Source organism: Pipistrellus hanaki (assembly GCF_964339955.1).
Source record: "Pipistrellus hanaki genome assembly, chromosome: 17".
NCBI classification, from domain to species: domain Eukaryota; kingdom Metazoa; phylum Chordata; class Mammalia; order Chiroptera; family Vespertilionidae; genus Pipistrellus; species Pipistrellus hanaki.
Genome location: NC_140519.1, coordinates 17,729,381 through 17,748,455, shown reverse-complemented (window position 1 = coordinate 17,748,455; position 19,075 = coordinate 17,729,381). Strand labels below are relative to the sequence as shown.

The 19,075-nt window shown below is 36.7% G+C and overlaps 1 protein-coding gene across 1 annotated transcript in view; it reads left to right on the top strand.

The window, feature by feature from the left end:
• The window catches only part of PREX2 (phosphatidylinositol-3,4,5-trisphosphate dependent Rac exchange factor 2), a 209,633-nt gene that overhangs the window by 86,227 nt on the left and 104,331 nt on the right, over positions 1 to 19,075 (top strand). The window contains exons 11-16 of the mRNA XM_084864341.1: positions 3,356 to 3,456; positions 8,808 to 8,911; positions 10,202 to 10,251; positions 14,227 to 14,302; positions 16,195 to 16,267; positions 18,887 to 19,029. Coding sequence (XP_084720467.1) covers positions 3,356 to 3,456; positions 8,808 to 8,911; positions 10,202 to 10,251; positions 14,227 to 14,302; positions 16,195 to 16,267; positions 18,887 to 19,029 — 547 coding nt within the window. The remainder of the gene's footprint in view (positions 1 to 3,355; positions 3,457 to 8,807; positions 8,912 to 10,201; positions 10,252 to 14,226; positions 14,303 to 16,194; positions 16,268 to 18,886; positions 19,030 to 19,075) is intronic.

Here is a 19,075-nt window from a genome sequence, read left to right as displayed (position 1 = left end):
CCTCTTAATGTGGCCGATGCCCTGCCTTCAGCAGGTTTCTAGGGAAGCAGAGCCAGCAGGCTAACCCAGGGTCACACTTGTCCTTACTGAAGGAGGCGGGTTTTGTTAACCCTTTACCCACCAGCTCTCCTGGGGCGGTGGTGCTCCTGAGATGCAGTGATAGGCAGAGAATTCCCCCAGGGTGCCTGGTCCATAGGAGACGTAGGAAGCGTTCGCTGTGTTAATCGTGGCCTTTGCCACACTCCCTCTCGTGTCCCCCATGACCTGCCCAGTTAGGAGCTTATGATCAAATTACCCTGCAGAGTTAGTCTCCGTTAGATTAATCACAGCATCCCCTTTCGGTCCGTGCTCCCGATTCCTAACAGTACTAGAATTTTGTTCTTTTCCCTCATTTGAATTTGACGCCACGAGGAGTCTGGTGACGTCAGAATGTGAAATCATGCTTTAGCTACATTCTAGCCTTTTCAACGTCCTCTTCCATCTCTGACATTTAATAAGTGCTCCACGTGCCAGGCACTGGGCTGGGTTTCTGACCTTTTGGCTCATTTCATCTTGTGTCAGCACTGTGAGGACGACATTATTTCTGTGTTACAAGGAAAAACCTGCGGTTTAGAGAGCTGCGCTTACTAATCCAGCATCACACAGCTATTAGAAGCAGGACCTGGACCCGAATCCAGGCTATCTTATTGTGAAGAACACGATCTTTTTATTTATTTATTTTTACCATAGCTCATTTATTTTATTATTATTTTTTAATTAATTTTGTTATTGATTAAGGTATCACATATTTGTCCTCAACTCCCCATTCCAATCCCCCCACCCCACTCCCACGCATGCCCTCACCCCCCTATTGTCCTTGACCACTGGTTAGGCTCATATGTGCACACACAAGTCCTTTGGTTGATCTCTCCCTTTTATCCCCACCCTCCCTCTGAGATCCAACAATCTGACCCATGGCTCCTTATCTCTGGGTCTGTTCTTGTTCATCAGTCTATGTTGTTGGACTGTATTTCACCTTCTTTTATTTTCTTTCTGTCGGGTGGTGCTTACCTAATAGGAGAATAAAAAGCACTCTTCTGACAACTTGTTCTGCCTTAAAATGTGCTTGTTAGACTAGACATCGTATTTAGAATTCCACGTTCCTTGGCTGTTTGTTCTTTAGCCATTCGTGTTGCTTTTGGTTTTGAAATAAATAGAGAAGCCATTTCCCCACAGGTTTCATAGCTTTGCCTCTCTGACCTCTGAGAAAAAAAGTAAAGCCCTTCTCAAATATATTCATTAGTTTACGTAAAATGTCAAATGTTAGATTTTTATACCATATGCTATGCTTGGTAAAATTTTTATTGTAAAATGTCTCTGTCATTAGTGTTCTTTTAATGATACCACAGGGCCTTTAAAAATTTACTATTGAGCTGATGGTCTCTTTTCTAAGTGTTACAAAACATCACTCTTCCTTTCTGCAAAGCATGGGGCCCCTCATTCCCTCCAGGGATGGTGAAAGATGAGAGCCCTAGTCCTTTGTGGCCTTTCACAGCCACAGCCTCTGCGCTCGGGAGAGGGTTTTGCGCTGGAGGATTCCTTACAGATAGATGACTGTGTAGAGACACCAATGAATTGACAAAATAATTTTAAAATTTGGGGAAAGAATAATAAAACTATTCCGTGTCTCTTGTTATGTATTAAGTTTTCATTGCTGCAAAACAAATTATCCTCATACCTAGTGGCTTGAAACAATACCCATTTATTAGTTCCTAATTCTGGCCAACAATACAGGGTTTTCGGCTTAAGGCCAAAATTAAGGTGTGGGCTGGGTGGGGCTCTTATCTTGAAACCCTGGAGGCATTCACTTCCAGGCTCATTCAGGTTGGTGGCAGATTCCTGGGTTTTAGAATGAGGTTCCACCTCCTGTTGGCTCTAGGCCAGGGCGGCCCTTAGGTAGAAGCTGCTTGAATTCCCCTGAAGCAGTCTCTGCCTTCAGAGGCAGCAGTGGCATCTTCCTCATGGACTTTTCATCTTCCTCACTTCCTCTTGGGCCACCGGTCTCTGCTTCCAAGGACTCAAAGGGCTCAAGTGATTGGCTCAGGCCCTGTGGTTGATTTCCATATTTTAAGGTCAGCTGACTTGGGATGTTAATTACATATGCAGTATCTACCAGCATTACCTACATTAGGATGTGATAAAAAAAATAAAATAAAAGGAAGGGGTGGGATTCTTGATGGGGGTGGGTGGGTATCTTCAGATTCTGTCTGCCATACCATGAGTTTTGTTTTGTTTGCCCTCTTGGAATTTCCCATCCACTGATTCTCTGTGCCTGGACCCCCACTATTACCAGTACCCAGCTGGCACCACACATAGTTATTGCAATATTATTGACTATATTCCCTATACTTTACATCCCCATGAGTATGATTGTGGCTTGAAAAATTTTAAAAAGGAGTTTATATCTTACTACTCTTTCTAGTTCTTATTACTCTCTCTAGTTCTCTCCTTTAGGTATCTTTAGAATCTGTTGTATACTCTTTAGTCCCATATTTGCCTTTATGTAGGTAGTAACCTTATAATTGTTTTTCCCTTTGTGTTTATTAGAAGTCTCGACAAGTTAAGTAGTTATTAAGTACTAGAGGCCCAGTGCACAAATTCGTGCACAGGTGTGGTCCCTCGGAGTGGCTTGTGGAAATTGGGTCCTAGCTCACACACCCAGGCTCTCAGCCTCGCAGCCCTGCCTGATACCCTGCTCTGGCCTGGTGCCACCCCTCACCTGCTCTACCATCACGCCTGCAGGGAGATGGATCAGGGCTGCCTCCCCTCACCCCCCCTCGCCCAGCTACCTAAGCGCCTGGAAGCCAGGTGGCTTCCCCTCCATCTGTGGGGCAACTGGCAGGGCAATTGGGCCCCTACTTGCACTTACCTCAGCCTGATACCACCCACTCACCCATCCTGCCACGGTCCTGCTCTCACTGGGGCCCATCGAAGCCAGCAGCACCTCCAGTGCTGCCCGATGCCAGAGCCACATTGCCAAACACCTGCCATATTCCGCACCACCCACTGGTGGTCAGCGCACACCTTAGTGAGCAGTCGAGCTCCCCATCGAATCCTTGAGGGGACAGTTTGCATATTAGGCATTTATTATATAGGCTAGTGTAGGGAAGTCTGAATGTATGGACATGGGTTGTCCAGAAAAGTTCAGTTTAAATAACTGAGCTTTATGGATATGAAAAGTGGATGCTGAAATATGCTAAAAATAGTCCCTTCTATTTTGAGGCACCTTGCATAGCTGATTGATGAATGCGTGCACAGATAGACTTCCTGGGGGAGAAATTAACTAGTTAATCTTTTCCTTGGATTTCTGCTGCAGTGAGTTTGTGTCGTGGCTGTTGGAAATCGGAGAGATTCACAGGCCCGAAGAAGGTGTTCACCTGGGTCAAGCATTATTAGAAAATGGAATTATACATCATGGTAATGATTTTAGTAATTTTTGTATTTATCCTGTTCATTCATAGATTGTATGTTATGTTAGCTCCACTGATTAGTTTACTCTATAATAATTCTCCAAGTTATAAGGTGCTTATGTTTTTTCAACATTTTGAATAGCTAATATATGTAAGAACCATGTTTTAGGGAGTGAAAGTTTATGGTGCTGTACTTGCTAACTTTACAATGAGCAACTACACCACAGGCAAGAATCAGAAGTGCAGGTAAGTGTTGTGGGATTGTGCAGAAAGGGATGATGAGCTCTAACTAGAGTATTTAGGAATGCTTCATGAGGGAGGGGGTTAATGTTGGGCCTTGTAGAATGAGTAGTATTCCACCGGCGACAAAGGGCAGAAGGACATTCCAGCCTTTGCAATATTACATGGCACTCAGGCTAGGAGCAGAAGTTCAAGGTGGCCTCTTCAGGAAATGGCACAGTCTCATGTGGTAAGACAGCATACTTCCATAATGCATAGACTGGGGTGGGGGTTGCAGTGAGAAAGGTGGGCTAACACCTGACTCAGAAGATTTTAACTCCCAGGCTGTAGTGTCTCTGATTGATTCTTGAGGTAAGAAGCTGATAGTAAGGTGACCAGACGTCCCACTTTTGGGAGGACAGTCCCAATTTTTAACAATTTGTCCTGCATCCCGCAGCGTTATAAAAAAGTACCCATTTTTGGAAAGAATGCATTACAAGCTAGGGAATGGCTGGAGAACGGGAAGGGAATATATGGACTAAAGAGTATACAACAAATTCTAAAGATACCTAAAGGAGAAAACTAGAGAGAGTAATAAGAACTAGAAAGAGTAGTAAGGTGGCCGTGTGGCTATTTAGCCAGGATATGAGTTTTATATTATTTTTGTTAATGTTATAATGTTAAACTTTAATAATAAATAATTGTTGAGAACTGATTATCGAGAACTGCTTATCAAAGTTCGCATTGTTGATCAGTTGTTAGGATTCATTCAAATGAGAAATATACCAAATAATAAAATAATACTATACATAATTTTATTTATTTATTATATTTGTAAATTGTAATTATGTTGAAATTAAAAAAAATATATTACAATACTATTTTTGCATTCTATGAAAATTTTTGTTGCTCCATATAAACCACATTTTTAATCAAGAACCCCATCCCACCCCTGGTCAATGGTGTCCCGCTTTACCAATGTTAAAATCTGGTCATCTTAGCTGATGGACACTTTTAAGTGAAGGAGTGACCAGACTTGGTCTTAGAGTGACCACAGGCAGGGGGGAGCCTGGAGCAGACAGATTGGAGACTGCAGAGTGCCCCATGGATTGGGGTGGGAGGGCATTCCATCCGCAGTAGTGAAAGGACAGGCATTGCCAGGGCTGTATCCGTGGGCATGATGAGAGTGGCCCATTGCAGAGATTCTGTGAAGCTGAAACAGCATATTTGGTAACTGGAGGAGGGGGATGAAGAATGAAGAGTGAAATCAGATTGTTCTGAGCTTTCTATTTGGATGTCAGAAAGAGCTAATCAGGAGGAGGAACAGGTTGGGGAGAAAATAAAGATTTGCTGTGGGTGGATGTGAGACATCTGTGTGGAAGTGTCCAGCAAAGGTTGAACATGTGTGTGTGTGAAGCTCAGTGTAGAGAGAGTAAGAGACAGATTTGGGAATATTTCTACAGAGTCATCAGATTGCTCAAATCAGTAATAGGAAACGACAAGTGAAACAAAATACAAGAGAACAATGATAACAAGACTAAAAATAAAAGCTTGGAGAATGTCTAATGTGAAATGTGGGAGAGGAGAAAAAGGCAGGGAATTATGAATAAATATGAATATTTGGCTATAGTATTTTGATGTTGATTTTGTTTCTTACTTGGAGTGGGTTGAAAACAAATTAGATCCTCCCAAATTTTCCCTACAATGCTGGGGCCACTGATACCACATACCTGTACCACTGCCTATCTAGATAGGAATCATCTGGAATTCCTTTCTCTCTCTCTAAAAAGAAAAAACAAAACAAGAAAAAAAAAACACACAACAACAACATAAGTATTTTTGTTTGAAAGGGATATCAGAATGGGAGAATTTCACTCCTAATCTGTTTATCTCCTCTACACCAGGAGTTCAGGGGTTGAAGTGCATTTGCTTTCTCTGTGATGTGCTGATAATATTAGTCTTGTCTGGCACTAGTATTTACATTGTAAATGCTAATGTGAGAATTCAGAGACCTCCAGTGTTATATCCACTGGTGTAATGAAGTTGCCTGTACAAGCTTAAGAGAGCTGGTAATTAAATTTTTAAAAAATTGCAAGGTGATTGTTAAACACAACTACTATTAAAATTTAAGTTCTAGAAACATTTAACTACATACATTATAAACAAAGGTGATATGTTCTTAGAACTCATCACTTCCTAATTATTTTACTGTTTTCCTGTTAACTGTGCTCTTAGTGTTACTTATATCTATTATTTCTTTTAAAAAAATATATATATTTTATTGATTTTGCACAGAGAGGAAGGGAGAGAGATAGAGAGCCAGAAACATCGATGAGAGAGAGTCATCGATCAGCTGCCTCTCGCACACCCCCCACTGGGGACATGCCCGCAACCAAGGTACATGCCCTTGACCGGAATCGAACCCGGGACCCTTCAGTCCCCAAGCCGACGCTCTATCCATTGAGCCAAACCGGTCCCGGCTTATATCTATTATTTCTATGTGATGGAACTCCTCAATACAATGTGTCAGCGCACATCTAAGTCTGTGTTCAGTGACTTTGTTTCAGTAGCTTGCAGTTGGTCGTTGTGGGAGGATTTATAAATACCACGGGAACTTGGCAAATGCTACAAATCAGATCTCCTTCTCCCATTTACCAGTGTACCCTGGTGACGTCACACACTAGTTGAAAAGATGGCACAGCCTTTCTCACAAGATGACCTGACCTCATCAGCTAATAAACCCCTTTTCCATGTTCAAGAAGTTGAGGGTTTAGGTTTGAATGTAGGACTGTTCACTGTTTCTCCCAGGCAACAGCTAAGAGTTTCAGATTAACCGAAGAGTAATTCTCAAAGTCACAGGCGTTTGCCTGTGGTTAGCACTCCATTTTGAAGAGGTTAAAGCACCACTTGTTCTATTGTGACAAGAGACATTTGGGCCCAATATTTCATTGAATTTTGGAATATCAAGACAATGATTTATTTCAGTGAATCTTTAGGGATAAAAATGGGAATAGGTAGATTGTGTAGGAGAAATAAGTGAGTGATCTTTAAAGACACTATTGGATTTCCAATATTTATCTCAATTTTTTTTTCCAAAATACTTTTTATATTTTATTTGGGAGGCTTATTTTGGAAGGAGGATTCCAAAAAGCTGTGCTGTCTGTCTTTATTTGGGATAGCAGTTCTTTCCCACTTTTATGGCCATAAACCACACATGTGGTTTGGCTAGCTTAGGGTAAAATAGCTGAAAATTCACACATGCATGTGTGTGTGTGTTTTACAAACCTTTTGGCTTTTTCTCTGTATTCACCAAAATTAGTTAATGAAGGGTCCCAGGTTCGATTCCCGTCAAGGGCACATTCCTGGGTTGCGGGTTTGATCCCCTATAAAGGGTGTGCAGAAGGCAGCCAATCAATGATTCTCTTTTATCATTGATGTTTCTATATCTCTTTCCCTTCCCTCTTCTTTCCTCTCTGAAATCAATAAAAATACATAAAAAACACAATTATTTACATGCAAATTCTGAGCTTTAATTTGAAGTTTTTCTTTTTTTATAGAACAGTCATTTAAAAAATTTGTCCTTAAAATAACTTCGAGAAAAAAGAGAATTTGAGTCTTAATTTCATATAAAAAAAAAATTAAGTGACATGAATAGAAAAGTATTTTTCAGTGTAAGAAAGCCATGACAATCTTGGAATCAGTTGTGTATTGAAATTATGTAATCTGCTCTCAAGATCTAAACACAGGGTAAATGTTCAAGACTGATGTATGGGTGGTCTTGGCTTGATCACTGTGGGATAAAACAGATAAATGTTAACATTCACTTCTAGGACTGAGACTCAAAGCACAATTCACTAATTGGAATATCTTCTCTTTGAATGGAACATTTTGCTTGATTTTGTGGTACTATAAAGAAATAGATGCCGAGACCGGTTTGGCTCAATGGATAGAGCGTCGGCTTGGAGACTGAAGGGACCCGGGTTCGATTCCGGTCAAGGGCATGTACCTTGGTTGCGGGCATATTCCCAGTAGGGAGTATGCAAGAAGCAGCTGATCGATGACTCTCTCATCGATGTTTCTAGCTTTCTATCTCTCTCCCTTCCTCTCTGTACAAAATCAATAAAATATATTTAAAAAAAGAAATAGAAAACACAGGCTAGTATATTTATGTAAATACTAGAGGCCCAGTGCACAAAATTTGTGCAAGAGTAGGACTTCCTCCGGCTGCTGGTACCAGCTTCCCTCTGGCACCCGGAACCCAGGCTTCCCCCTGGCTGCTGGCAGGCACCTGGGACTCGGGCTTCCCTCGCAGCTGTGGCTTTGTCCAGGTGGTCATCTGGAAGGATGTCTGGAAGGACATCTGGTTTAATTAGCATATTACACTTTTGTGGGTAAATACACACCACTACATATAATATGCTAGCTAAATGTTGCTAATCTCAACTTAGTTCTTAAGTCATTATATGGAAACTAGTGGCCTGGTATACTTCGTGCATGTTAAAAGGGAATTAATTGGAGGAAATATTTTAATATTGCTATTTGCCCTTTCTCTATAATAGGAGTGTCTGGCCAGCCCCACCCCCATTGGGTGACACCAAGACCTGGCCGGCCCCACCCCTGTCAAACCCCCCTGAGTGGGGGACACAGACTAATGTTTGGTGACTGGGCTGGAGGCATGGTCTCAGGTCCTCCGGCCCCAGCACCAGGGTGGGGGCCATGGCCTCAGGTCCCCTGGCCCAGTGCCCTAGGAGGGGGCAGGGCCTCAGGGGTGCCTGGCCTCAAGGAAACCCCTGGCCTCGCCAGAGCTGCTGGGACCTGCCTCCATGGCTCCACATGCATACAGCCTTCTGGTGATGGATTGTGATGACATGAGGGCATGATGACCATTTGCATATTATCTCTTAAATGTATTATATTATATATATTACATAGGCTGGTAAATGTATTATATAACCAAATCTTATGAATCTTACTTATGAATATCAAATACTAGAATTGTATTACTATTTAGGAAAACAAAAGCTTTAGATAAAATTAAAGTTTCAGTATTTGGGAAATATGGATTTCGTAAATGTATTTGTTTTTAGCTGATGCTCTTTAGATTTTTAGTATTTTCATATTTTGTTTTTATGTTCTTAGTTACTGATAAACATCAATTCAAACCAGAACAAATGTTATATAGATTTCGCTATGATGACGGAACGTTTTATCCAAGAAATGAGATGCAGGATGTGATTTCAAAGGTAACAGCTTTTACTACCTTCTATCGATAGCAGAATTCATGTCATATTTTTAAATGCTTTTGAGAGACTTAAAATATTCTTCTGGTATTGGAAGTTTTTAAATGACATTCATATAGCAATACTCTCAATTTCTTATTGCTATTTCAAGAATTCTAATGTTAAATCTTTTTTTTCATTCTCTTATCTCGTTCTAAAGGGAAGTAATGCAATTACATCATTCAGAAGGTTATTGAAAGCTATTTTATAAGTAGCAATAAGTGGTCATGGTACATGAATAAATTAAAACAATACAAATATTTAAAATTAATGTTATGCCATTTTTTATATGTTTGACAAAATTTATATTGATATACAATGAACCAGTAAAATGATGTTGCTGATGATGATTTTCTGTTTACATTATATCTTTTAAAAAAATAGGTTTTTATTGCTTTTGAGAGAGAGAGGAAGGGAGAGGGAGAAAGAAACATCAACGGGAGGGAAAAACATTGAGCAGTTGCCTCACGTACTCAGAACAGGGGATCAAACCCCCAACCTGGGCATGTGCCCTGACCAGGAATTGAACTGACAACCTTTTGGCTCATGGGATGACAATCAACTGAGCCACACTGGCCAGGGCACATTATATTTTGATATTTTGTATTTTAAGAAAAATAATTAAAAAACCCTTTCTGTATGTATATGTCACATGTGTATGACAAATTCATAGCACAGTTCTACTTTTTTTCTTGAGTGTCAAATGTTTTATTTTTTTATTTTTTATTTATTTTTATTTATTTTTTAAATTAAGGTATTATATATGTACATATCTTACCATTGTCCCTCCCCCCTATACATGCCCTCCTTCCCCAGAGTTTTGCGTCCATTGGTTTTGCTTATATGCATGCACACAAGTCCTTCGGTTGATCTCTTATCTCCCCCATATCTCTCTACCCTCCCCACTGTAATTTGACAATCTGTTTGATGCTTTACTGTCTCTGTATTTATCTTTTTGTTCATTGGCTTATAATGTTCTTTATTATCCATAAATGAGTAAGAACATGTGGTGCTTTTCTTTCATTGACTGGCTTATTTCACAGTTCTACTTTTAATGGTTTAAGTCATTATTTTTATGACTGACAGTATATATGTTACATTGTAATGTAACATTTGAATAACTTTTGTATTGGTTGAGATGTATTGATTCTAGAATGTCAGCAGTGAATAAATAAATACATTTATTTCAGAATGCCATTGGTATGTCGTTTTAGTGCTCTTACTTGTTTTTGACATATCTTTATTTTACAATAGGGTGTAAGATTATATTGCCGTCTTCATAGCTTATTTACTCCAGTGATAAGGTGAGTCTGGTTTTAAGTTCTGGGCAACTTATATGGGAACATTTATGTTGCATATTAGTTAAATATTCACCTGCAACTTGTTGTTTTATTTTTTCCAAAAGTGAAAATTTTACTTTTAAGTAATAATTTATTTTAAAATATTCCTAAATTTTCTGAGGCTCAAAATACAGTTTCTTCCACTCCTTTTATTCTGATTTCTATAATTATTTGCCATTAATGTATAGTAAATTACAGAGTTTATAATGAAACAATCCATATTCAGTTAATATTTAATAAACAATAGTTAACTAGAAGAGGATTTGGAAATATTGTTTATTATAAACATTTACCATTGTGATTACTTGTATATTAATTTTTAAATTAAATTGTGTAATCCAATGTTGGATGTGTATTTTGTTTCACAATATTTCCTTCTAATGGTCTTTTATTCGAATAAAATATTTTATACTTGAAAATTAAGAATCATTTGGGAGTTAATAAGTATAATTTGATAGTTTTGTTCTCCACTGTGCTTTTCCTTATAAAGAGATATGTTTTTTACTTTTAAGAGAAATTAGGATTAATTTTCAGTTTATCTCTTTAGAAAGAAAGCAGAAAACTTTGAGTTTTGTGTTATGATTAAAATTGGAGATCATCCAGCAGTATTATGGTAAATGTAATATACACTAACTGATAGAATGTAATATGATGGTAAGCAGATTTCAAATGGCCAGATATCATTCGCACTTGGTTGATTTAAACATATTTTTCACACAAAAAATATGGATGTACTATTTCCAAAATGGATAAAGAGGCTTTTCAATTGTGGTTATAGAATCCAAATGTTTGATGTACATTGTTTCTAGTCTTCATTCTGATTTCCCATTCCAAGGAAATGCAGAACCTAATTAAAAATAAAAACCTTTCAGGAGTTGCTGTTTAAGTGACTTGGAATGCTCTCTAATGTTCCACAGAGAACACAGTGCATATTCTGGAGAGAAGCAGGATCTCACCCATTACTCCTGAATGTGCCCTGTCCCCTTGCCCAGGCAGGCTTCACACAGTAAAAAGAGGAAAAAGAACCAATATTTGTTGATGCTGTGGCACAGACACCCTGTAAATGTTTTGGATAACTTAATATTAAAAGATGTTTGCTTCACTCTATAGCAAGTGCATACTTATTTTTATTTTACTGCTAAATTAATAGAAAACAATGATAGCCATTTTTTTTTTCATCTCACCTATATAGATGTAGAGTTTGTATGTGAGAATATAGGTTCTGAAAATATATTTTAGACATATGGAATTTCTTATTGAGAAAGTTATAGTTGATAGCAGCTGATAAGAAGGAATTATTCTTTGGCTAGAAATGACAATTTTTCATGAGCTGTCAAGGGCATATTTATGGGAGAAAAACCCCATAAAACAGATGGGATGTATAATAACCATTCTTTTAACATGTGTGAACTCAGCTTGTGAAAAGAACAATTATTTGGGTGAAGAACCCACAGGCTCACTGTGGTCTATAGGAAATATATTTTTTCCTTCCTAAATAATGCTTATGGGCACCAAGATGAAATGGGTGGTGAAGTATCAATAAAGAGATTTATTTTAAGATGGTTGATTACTGGCTAATCTAATACATTTATTATTGAAATATCAGAAATTTCAACCATATTTCAGGGAGCTCTTTTTGAAAGTGGATAAAATGATGCAAATGTTCATTGTAAATCCCTGCAGAGGCTAGAGAACTCAATATAGTTAGTAATTGTTCATCACTTCAAGTTGTTTACAATTTGGATCTTTTGATGTTTTGAAAAGACTGTCACTTTCTCTTTTTAAAATTTTATTTATTGATTTGAGAGGGCGAGAGAAATATCAACCTTGTTCCGCTTATTTATGCATTCATTGGTTCACTTTTGCCTGCGCCCCAGCTTAGAGATCAAACCCACAACTTTGGTACATCAGGATGACGCTCCAACCGAGATACATGGCCAGGGCTCTCACTCCCTTTTGATCCAGACCTGCAAACTCAACGCATTATAGATTTTTGCCTTTGGGGCCTCATTCTGATCACGAGCATTTTGGCGGTAACTAGTTGAAATATGAATGGTTTCTCAGATCTGGGAAGTCTATGGAAAGAAGTCTGACATGGAGACAGTTGACTACCTTTGTTCCCTGGGGATGTGGTGTCACTGTGACAAAATGTATGACATGGTTCTCAGTGCATTCACCTTGGGTAGGCCTACAGTCTACCGGGTCAGCTGAGCCAAATGAGCACTCCTTTAGAGCAAGTCCAGCCTGCCCAGAGAAGTCAGAGTGGGAATTCAGTGACTGCTTTCTTCTCTGCTTTTTAAGATGTTTTGTATAATCTTTCCTGATTTAAATGGAAAAAATTCCACTTTATTATTCTTTTATTAACAAGATATTTTAAGTCTAGCTAAATTAATACCAGGTGATATAGCAGTAATAATCTATTGGGTCGGCAACTAAGTAATTGCGGATTTTTTAAAGAAAATCAAAGACAATTTTTTCATGGAACTAAATAACTTTATTCTGTAATGTATTGCCCATTTTGATCAATGACCTTTTGCCATATTTCAGGCAGCATCATAATCCCACGTTCAAAAAACTTCTGGTTTTTATTAGCAAAAAACTGAATCAGGTACGATTTGACATCATCATCATTATTGAAATTTTTACCATTCAAGGAGTTTTGTAAAGATCGAAACAAAAAGTAATCAGATGGTGCAAGGTCAGGACTATATGGTGGATGTGGCAAAACATCCCAACCAAGCTCCATTAATTTTTGCCGAGTGACCAAAGATGTGTGTGGCCTTGCATTGTCATGATGGAATACAAGACCTTTTCGATTTGTCAATTAGGGCCGCTTTTCTTCGACTGCATTGTTTAATTTCGTTAGTTGTTCAATGTAGACATCAGAATTGATCGTTCGGTTGGGTGGTAAGAGTTCAAAGTAGACAATTCCTTTGTAATCCCACCAAACTGATAACAAAACCTTCTTTTGATGAATATCAGCTTTTGATGTTGTTTGAGTTGGTTCACCTGGCCTGCTCCACGATCTTTTCCACTTGATATTGTTGTAAGCAACCCATTTTTCATCGCCAGTTATCAGTCGTTTTAAAAATGGATCATTTTCATTACGTTTCTTTAGCAAATCGCAGCTGCTAATGCGTTGCGTTAACTGTGATTCTTTCAGTTCGTGAGGAACCCATGTATCGAGTTTTTGAACATAGCCAAGTTGTTTTAAGTGATTTTCAATGCATGTATGTGATACATGAAGCTTCTCTGCAATCTCACGTGTTGTATTGTGACAGTCTGAATTGATTATTGCTTTGATTAGGGCGTCATCAACTTCAACTGGACGAACAGAGCGTTTTTCATCTTTGAGTGAAAAATCACCAGAACGAAATTTGGCAAACCAATTTTGACACTGCCGTTCTTTTAAGGCTTCGTCACCATAAACAGCACATAACTTTTTATGAGCTTGCGATGCGTTTTCCCTTTGCGGAAATAAAAAAGCAAAATATGACGAAAATGTTCCTTTTGATTTTCCATTTTTCAACGAACGCCAAACGAAAACTATAAAACAGATCAAAAAACTTTTTTTACTGATTAACAGCTGAATAGCCAACTATCAAATAACAAAATGTGTTTTACATTTGTACTACGTCTGCAAACCTAAAAATTCAACTGAAGCATATATGTGTGAAACCCGCAATTACTTAGCTGCCGACCCAATATTTGGATATGAGAAAATGTGAAAGGATAAATGTCCTGTTTTGGTATCATTGTGGGTTTCTTCCGTTGGTATGAGCTGATGAAGGAGTTTACAGGTGTGTGCAGACCTTGTAAACGTCTCTTATTTACACATAATGTGGACAGTTGATTCCGATTGCATTGAGTAAATGCACATATTGAAGTGTTTCTTACTCATCTCTTTCCTTAATGTTTTTTGTTTCTTTTTCTCTGTAGAGATAAAGATTACCATTTAAGGACCTACAAATCTGTAGTCATGGCCAACAAACTGATAGACTGGTTAATTGCACAGGTAAATAAACAGAAGTTGCTCAGTTACATTCACTGTTGATGTAAATTTGAGCATGTGATTGAGGTACATTTTTAAAAAAAAAATCTCCGCCTTCACATGAAGCACGGCGAAATAACTTGACCGATTCATACAGCTAATATGAAGCAGAGTTAGGATTTAAGGCTAGACAATCTATTTGAGTTCAAAATCTTCAGGCTTAACTTTTGTGCAACATTGTCTTTCAAGAAGATGTTCCTATTTTTAAATAATTAGATGAGATAATTGGATTAAAAAATGAAGTATAATATGAATATCACAGAAAAAAAGCAATGGACATATACTAAAATGTTGCATGTTTTGTTCATGAACTTGTTTTAAAGTATCTGTTTATTAGTCCTAGCAAGTTATTATAATCTTCCTATGCCTATTCTCTTTTAAGTAATAATTGAACTTTGATACTATGAGATTTAATAACCATACTTTAAATAGGAAAGTACAAAATTTGTTGTGGTGGTTTTTATTCTGCTTAGAATGTGCCAGCTAGGAAAAGGACATGTGCTAATCAGGTCATGTCACCCATCATAATAGACATTCAAATATAAACTTACTTAAATGTTTTATCATAGTAGGTCAACTAATGAAGGAGCAAATATTTTCCCTTCATTAAAGAAAAGGCTAAAAAAAGTGATATCCACTTTGACAGAATGTACTATTTTGGGGAGAGGATACTGCTTGATTTAAAGTTGTCATTATGTTTGGGTCTTTGAGTCAGTGTCATAAACAGTTTTACTTTTTTGTTATTAAAGAAAGTGGCCCACTTCCTGTTACAACTGTATAATACTTGATATTCAGTCATAAATATGTTTATTTTGGTTTCAAACATTAAGGTTTAATCACATTTGATTAATTTGTACACATACAACTTTAGAGTTTTTATTATTAATATTAATTTCTAGATTATTCAAGACCACTTATTTTTATATTTTATTACACTAAAATTTATTCTACTTAAAGTTAAGATTTTTAGATTAATGCAACCTTTAGGTAAAACCCTAATTTACACACACAATGGGTTTAGAGCCTTTTCTAACACTGGGGTCAATGTGTGTCATTGGACTTGGTTCTGTACTTGATATCAGAGTTGGAATTTCACATAGGAACTTTAATGTTATAGAAGTCACAAGATTTTATACTATATGTTGGATATGTGAGAAAACCAAAGAATATTTATTTTAAAGTAAAAGCTGGTGCTGAATAAATATTTGAAGTTCTGACCCAGGAAGTTAGTTATAATTTTATTTGTTTTTATTTTGCCATTTTTACTTTTTAAGTGTGAGCATTAGAAGGATAAAATAAATTGCTCAAAACCTGGACAAGAGGTTGCACTGAGCTTTTTTTTATGGGGGTGGGGGGTTTCAGTTATATTGAAAAAGAAGCTTGCATTTGTTGTCTCAGCCAAAAAGTTTACTCCAAGTCACCCTAGATTAGTACATATTAGAGTTTTTAAAGAGCAAGGCCATTTGATGGAGGGGAAATGATAGCTGAGATTTTTTTTTTTTAGTGTGATTTCAATATATAGGCTATTTACTGGATGCATAGTTGGGATACAAGATTGAAGAAATAAGAGAAAGGACTCATTTTGGTAGCAATCAATATTAGTTATATGTTTTCATACTTAATAAAGTATAGTTTTTTTCTAGAAATGTTAAATCTTTGTTTTTCATTGAAGGTCAAAAGATGTTTTCATTATCAAGTGAATGTTTTATAGCAATTAGGTATAGTGTGGGCTTTGAAAGCAACGGAAACCATAATATATGAGTGGCTTTGTCAGGCCAGTGCTGCGAATATCAAATGTAGTAAACATACAGGACTTAGGTTGCCTATTAACCTGTACAGTGCTTTTTGGTTAACAGGGGGATTGTCGCACCAGAGAAGAGGCAATGATATTTGCTGTTGGGCTTTGTGACAATGGATTTATGCACCATGGTAGGAATTTTTATTCTGGAAGCTTACAGATATATTTCATTGTTTTGTTTTTGTTAGGATGCTGGGAACATCCCAGTGTTCCAGTGAGGTAATTTAGAAATGAACCAGCAAGACTGTCTAGGCCTTGCCATGTGTCCATGTTGGGTCACCACACCTGCATTATCTCCCAGTTGCCATGACTATAATAGTCTTCTATTTTTCTAGATCTTAACTCAGTGGTCTCCAAACTCATTAGTCAGTAAAGCCAAATATCAACAGTACAACAATGGAAATTTCTTTTGAGAGTCAAATTTTTTAAACTTAAACTTCTTCTAATGCCACTTCTTCAAAATAGACTCGCCCAGGCTGTGGTATTTTGTGGAAGAACCACAAAGAGCTGCATGTGGCTCGCGAGCCATGGTTTGCCGACCACTGCCCTAACTGATTCCAGAAGAGCAAGGAATTGAGTTTAGAAGTTTGAAACAAACAAACAAAAAAGCTCATATGCTCCTTTGAAACTATTTCAGATCAAATTTATGGGTTTTTAATGCTAGTATATATTAAAATGATTAAATGAAAGTATACATTATTAAGTATTTCTTGTTCTTTTTATAAAAATACTTTCAAACTTATCTCAGAACAAAATTATAAATATCTTAGAGAAATCTATTTTTTGGCAACTAATTAAAGATTGATTTTCTTTCTTGTTTGATGACTTCATTCCCCTTAAATTTATAAAAATAATGAGACTTAGTTTTCCCTCTCTATTCATACCATCTTAGAAATTCCATAACCCCAAATGATCTTTTTTATTGTTATATATATGTACATATGTATGCTTATAAAAATGCATTTGATAGTACTTTTCAAATATTTGTCAATATATGTGCTTATATACATTATTTAATAGCACTTGCCAAATATTTGATACCCATTTGCCAATTAGTTTCAGAATATTGTTACCTTTTTATAAAAAAGAAAGCAAAAGTTAGCAATTTTGAGAGCATCCTTGGATATTGTATATCCTTTGAGAATTCCATTACATTCCACTATCTCTAGAGCACTGTGAAAGGTGTGATAATAGACTTATCAATCCTTGAAAAGCAAACAATTGAATGGAAGAAATGGCATCTTTATATGGAATTAAAACTATAATATCAAGCTAGAAACAAGCAGTCATTGGATCTCAACACTAATTTTTAAATCCTGAGTTATAACAAACATTTCTCCTACACAAGTCTTTGTCAGTAAAGCACAATCAAATCAATGCATATGTGGCCTTCCTGATGTCTTTTTCTCTCACTTCTTTTAGACAGACTATTCTGGGAAGGAAGACAGTAGCAAAACACCCTGTGTGTTTTGAGAACTGCTTATGTCATGTAGACAAGACCTAACTCGATCTTTCTTATATTCTCATTTCTATTGTCAGCTGTGACTGTGTTACTTTTTAATCTGTGGTCAATATTTTACTTGTTAACTCACATTGCCAGCCAGTCTCTCATCCAAAGATTAATACATGCATACATCCAGTCAATAATTATTATTAGGGACTCTGTAAAAATAATAAAATAGCTATCATTTTTTATTTCTTACTATATGTCCAGTTATTTACATTTATGACCTCATTTTAGTTTTGTACAATATCATGAAGGTTTAATGAGGAAATTGAAGTTCAAAGAGTGTAGGTAATTTGTCCAAAGTTACACGTAGGTTCAATCTCAAACCTGGAATTTAAATCATGTCTGTCTCATCATAAAGCCTTAAATTTCTACTGTGCTGTGGGGACACTGCCTCCCCTTTAGCTCCCCGGCTCAATGAATCATCCTGTCCCAACGAAGAACTCTTCAAGGTACTACTGAGAGATTAATGGAAATTAAAAAGATTTCTCTTTTACCACATTTGACTGCTGTCAGGATCTTGCTGAATACAAATTCGTTCTATGGATACTAAGCCTTATTTTTTTAAAAAGCTTACAAAACATAATTCTTGTATCCAGGAATCTTAGGGATTTGGGGGAATATATTAATGTTCAGACGAAAGAGAAAAAACTGGGCTTTGCATAAATAAGGTTATTTGAGAGTATTGCTTTGAAACAGAAATGAGCTAAGAATTAATGGAAACTAAAATCACATTTCACCCAGAAGACATATTTCTGGTTTCAAGTGTTAGAACAGTGAGCACAATGGAAATTGTTCACAACATAAAAACAACACTTAATTCATTTGTATTTTCCCAGAATTGTGCAGGATATTAAAATCATACTTAAAATGGTAACTACAAATTCAAAACACTGTAGTTTTCTACATTTGGATTGTATACATTTTTTATTCAACATAATCTTTTACTTAAATTTAGGTTTTAATCTGGAAAGTGAAAGACTTGGTTAAGTATAAAAAAAGTTAACATTGACAAAATATTAAAAATTCAAAATCCTTTAGGTAACAGAAATTTAAAAGAAACATTGACTCAAAATTGTAGAAAGAAGTGGAAAAATATTATGGATATTAGTGAGTGTAACTTGTTCTAGGAGTATAAAATTGAGGTCATGGTACAGCTATTACTTTACTGAATGTCTGTCACTTTGGGCAAAGAATTTGATTTTGTGATTAATGGAAACAATTTGAATCTCTGTTTCATTAGTCCTTGAAAAAAGTGAATTCAAAGATGAGCCTCTACTTTTCCGTTTTTTTGCGGATGAGGAAATGGAAGGATCCAACATGAAACATCGACTTATGAAACACGACTTAAAAGTTGTGGAAAATGTTATAGCTAAATCATTATTGGTAAGTTTATTAATATGTTATATAAGTTTTCTTCTTGATGAGATAT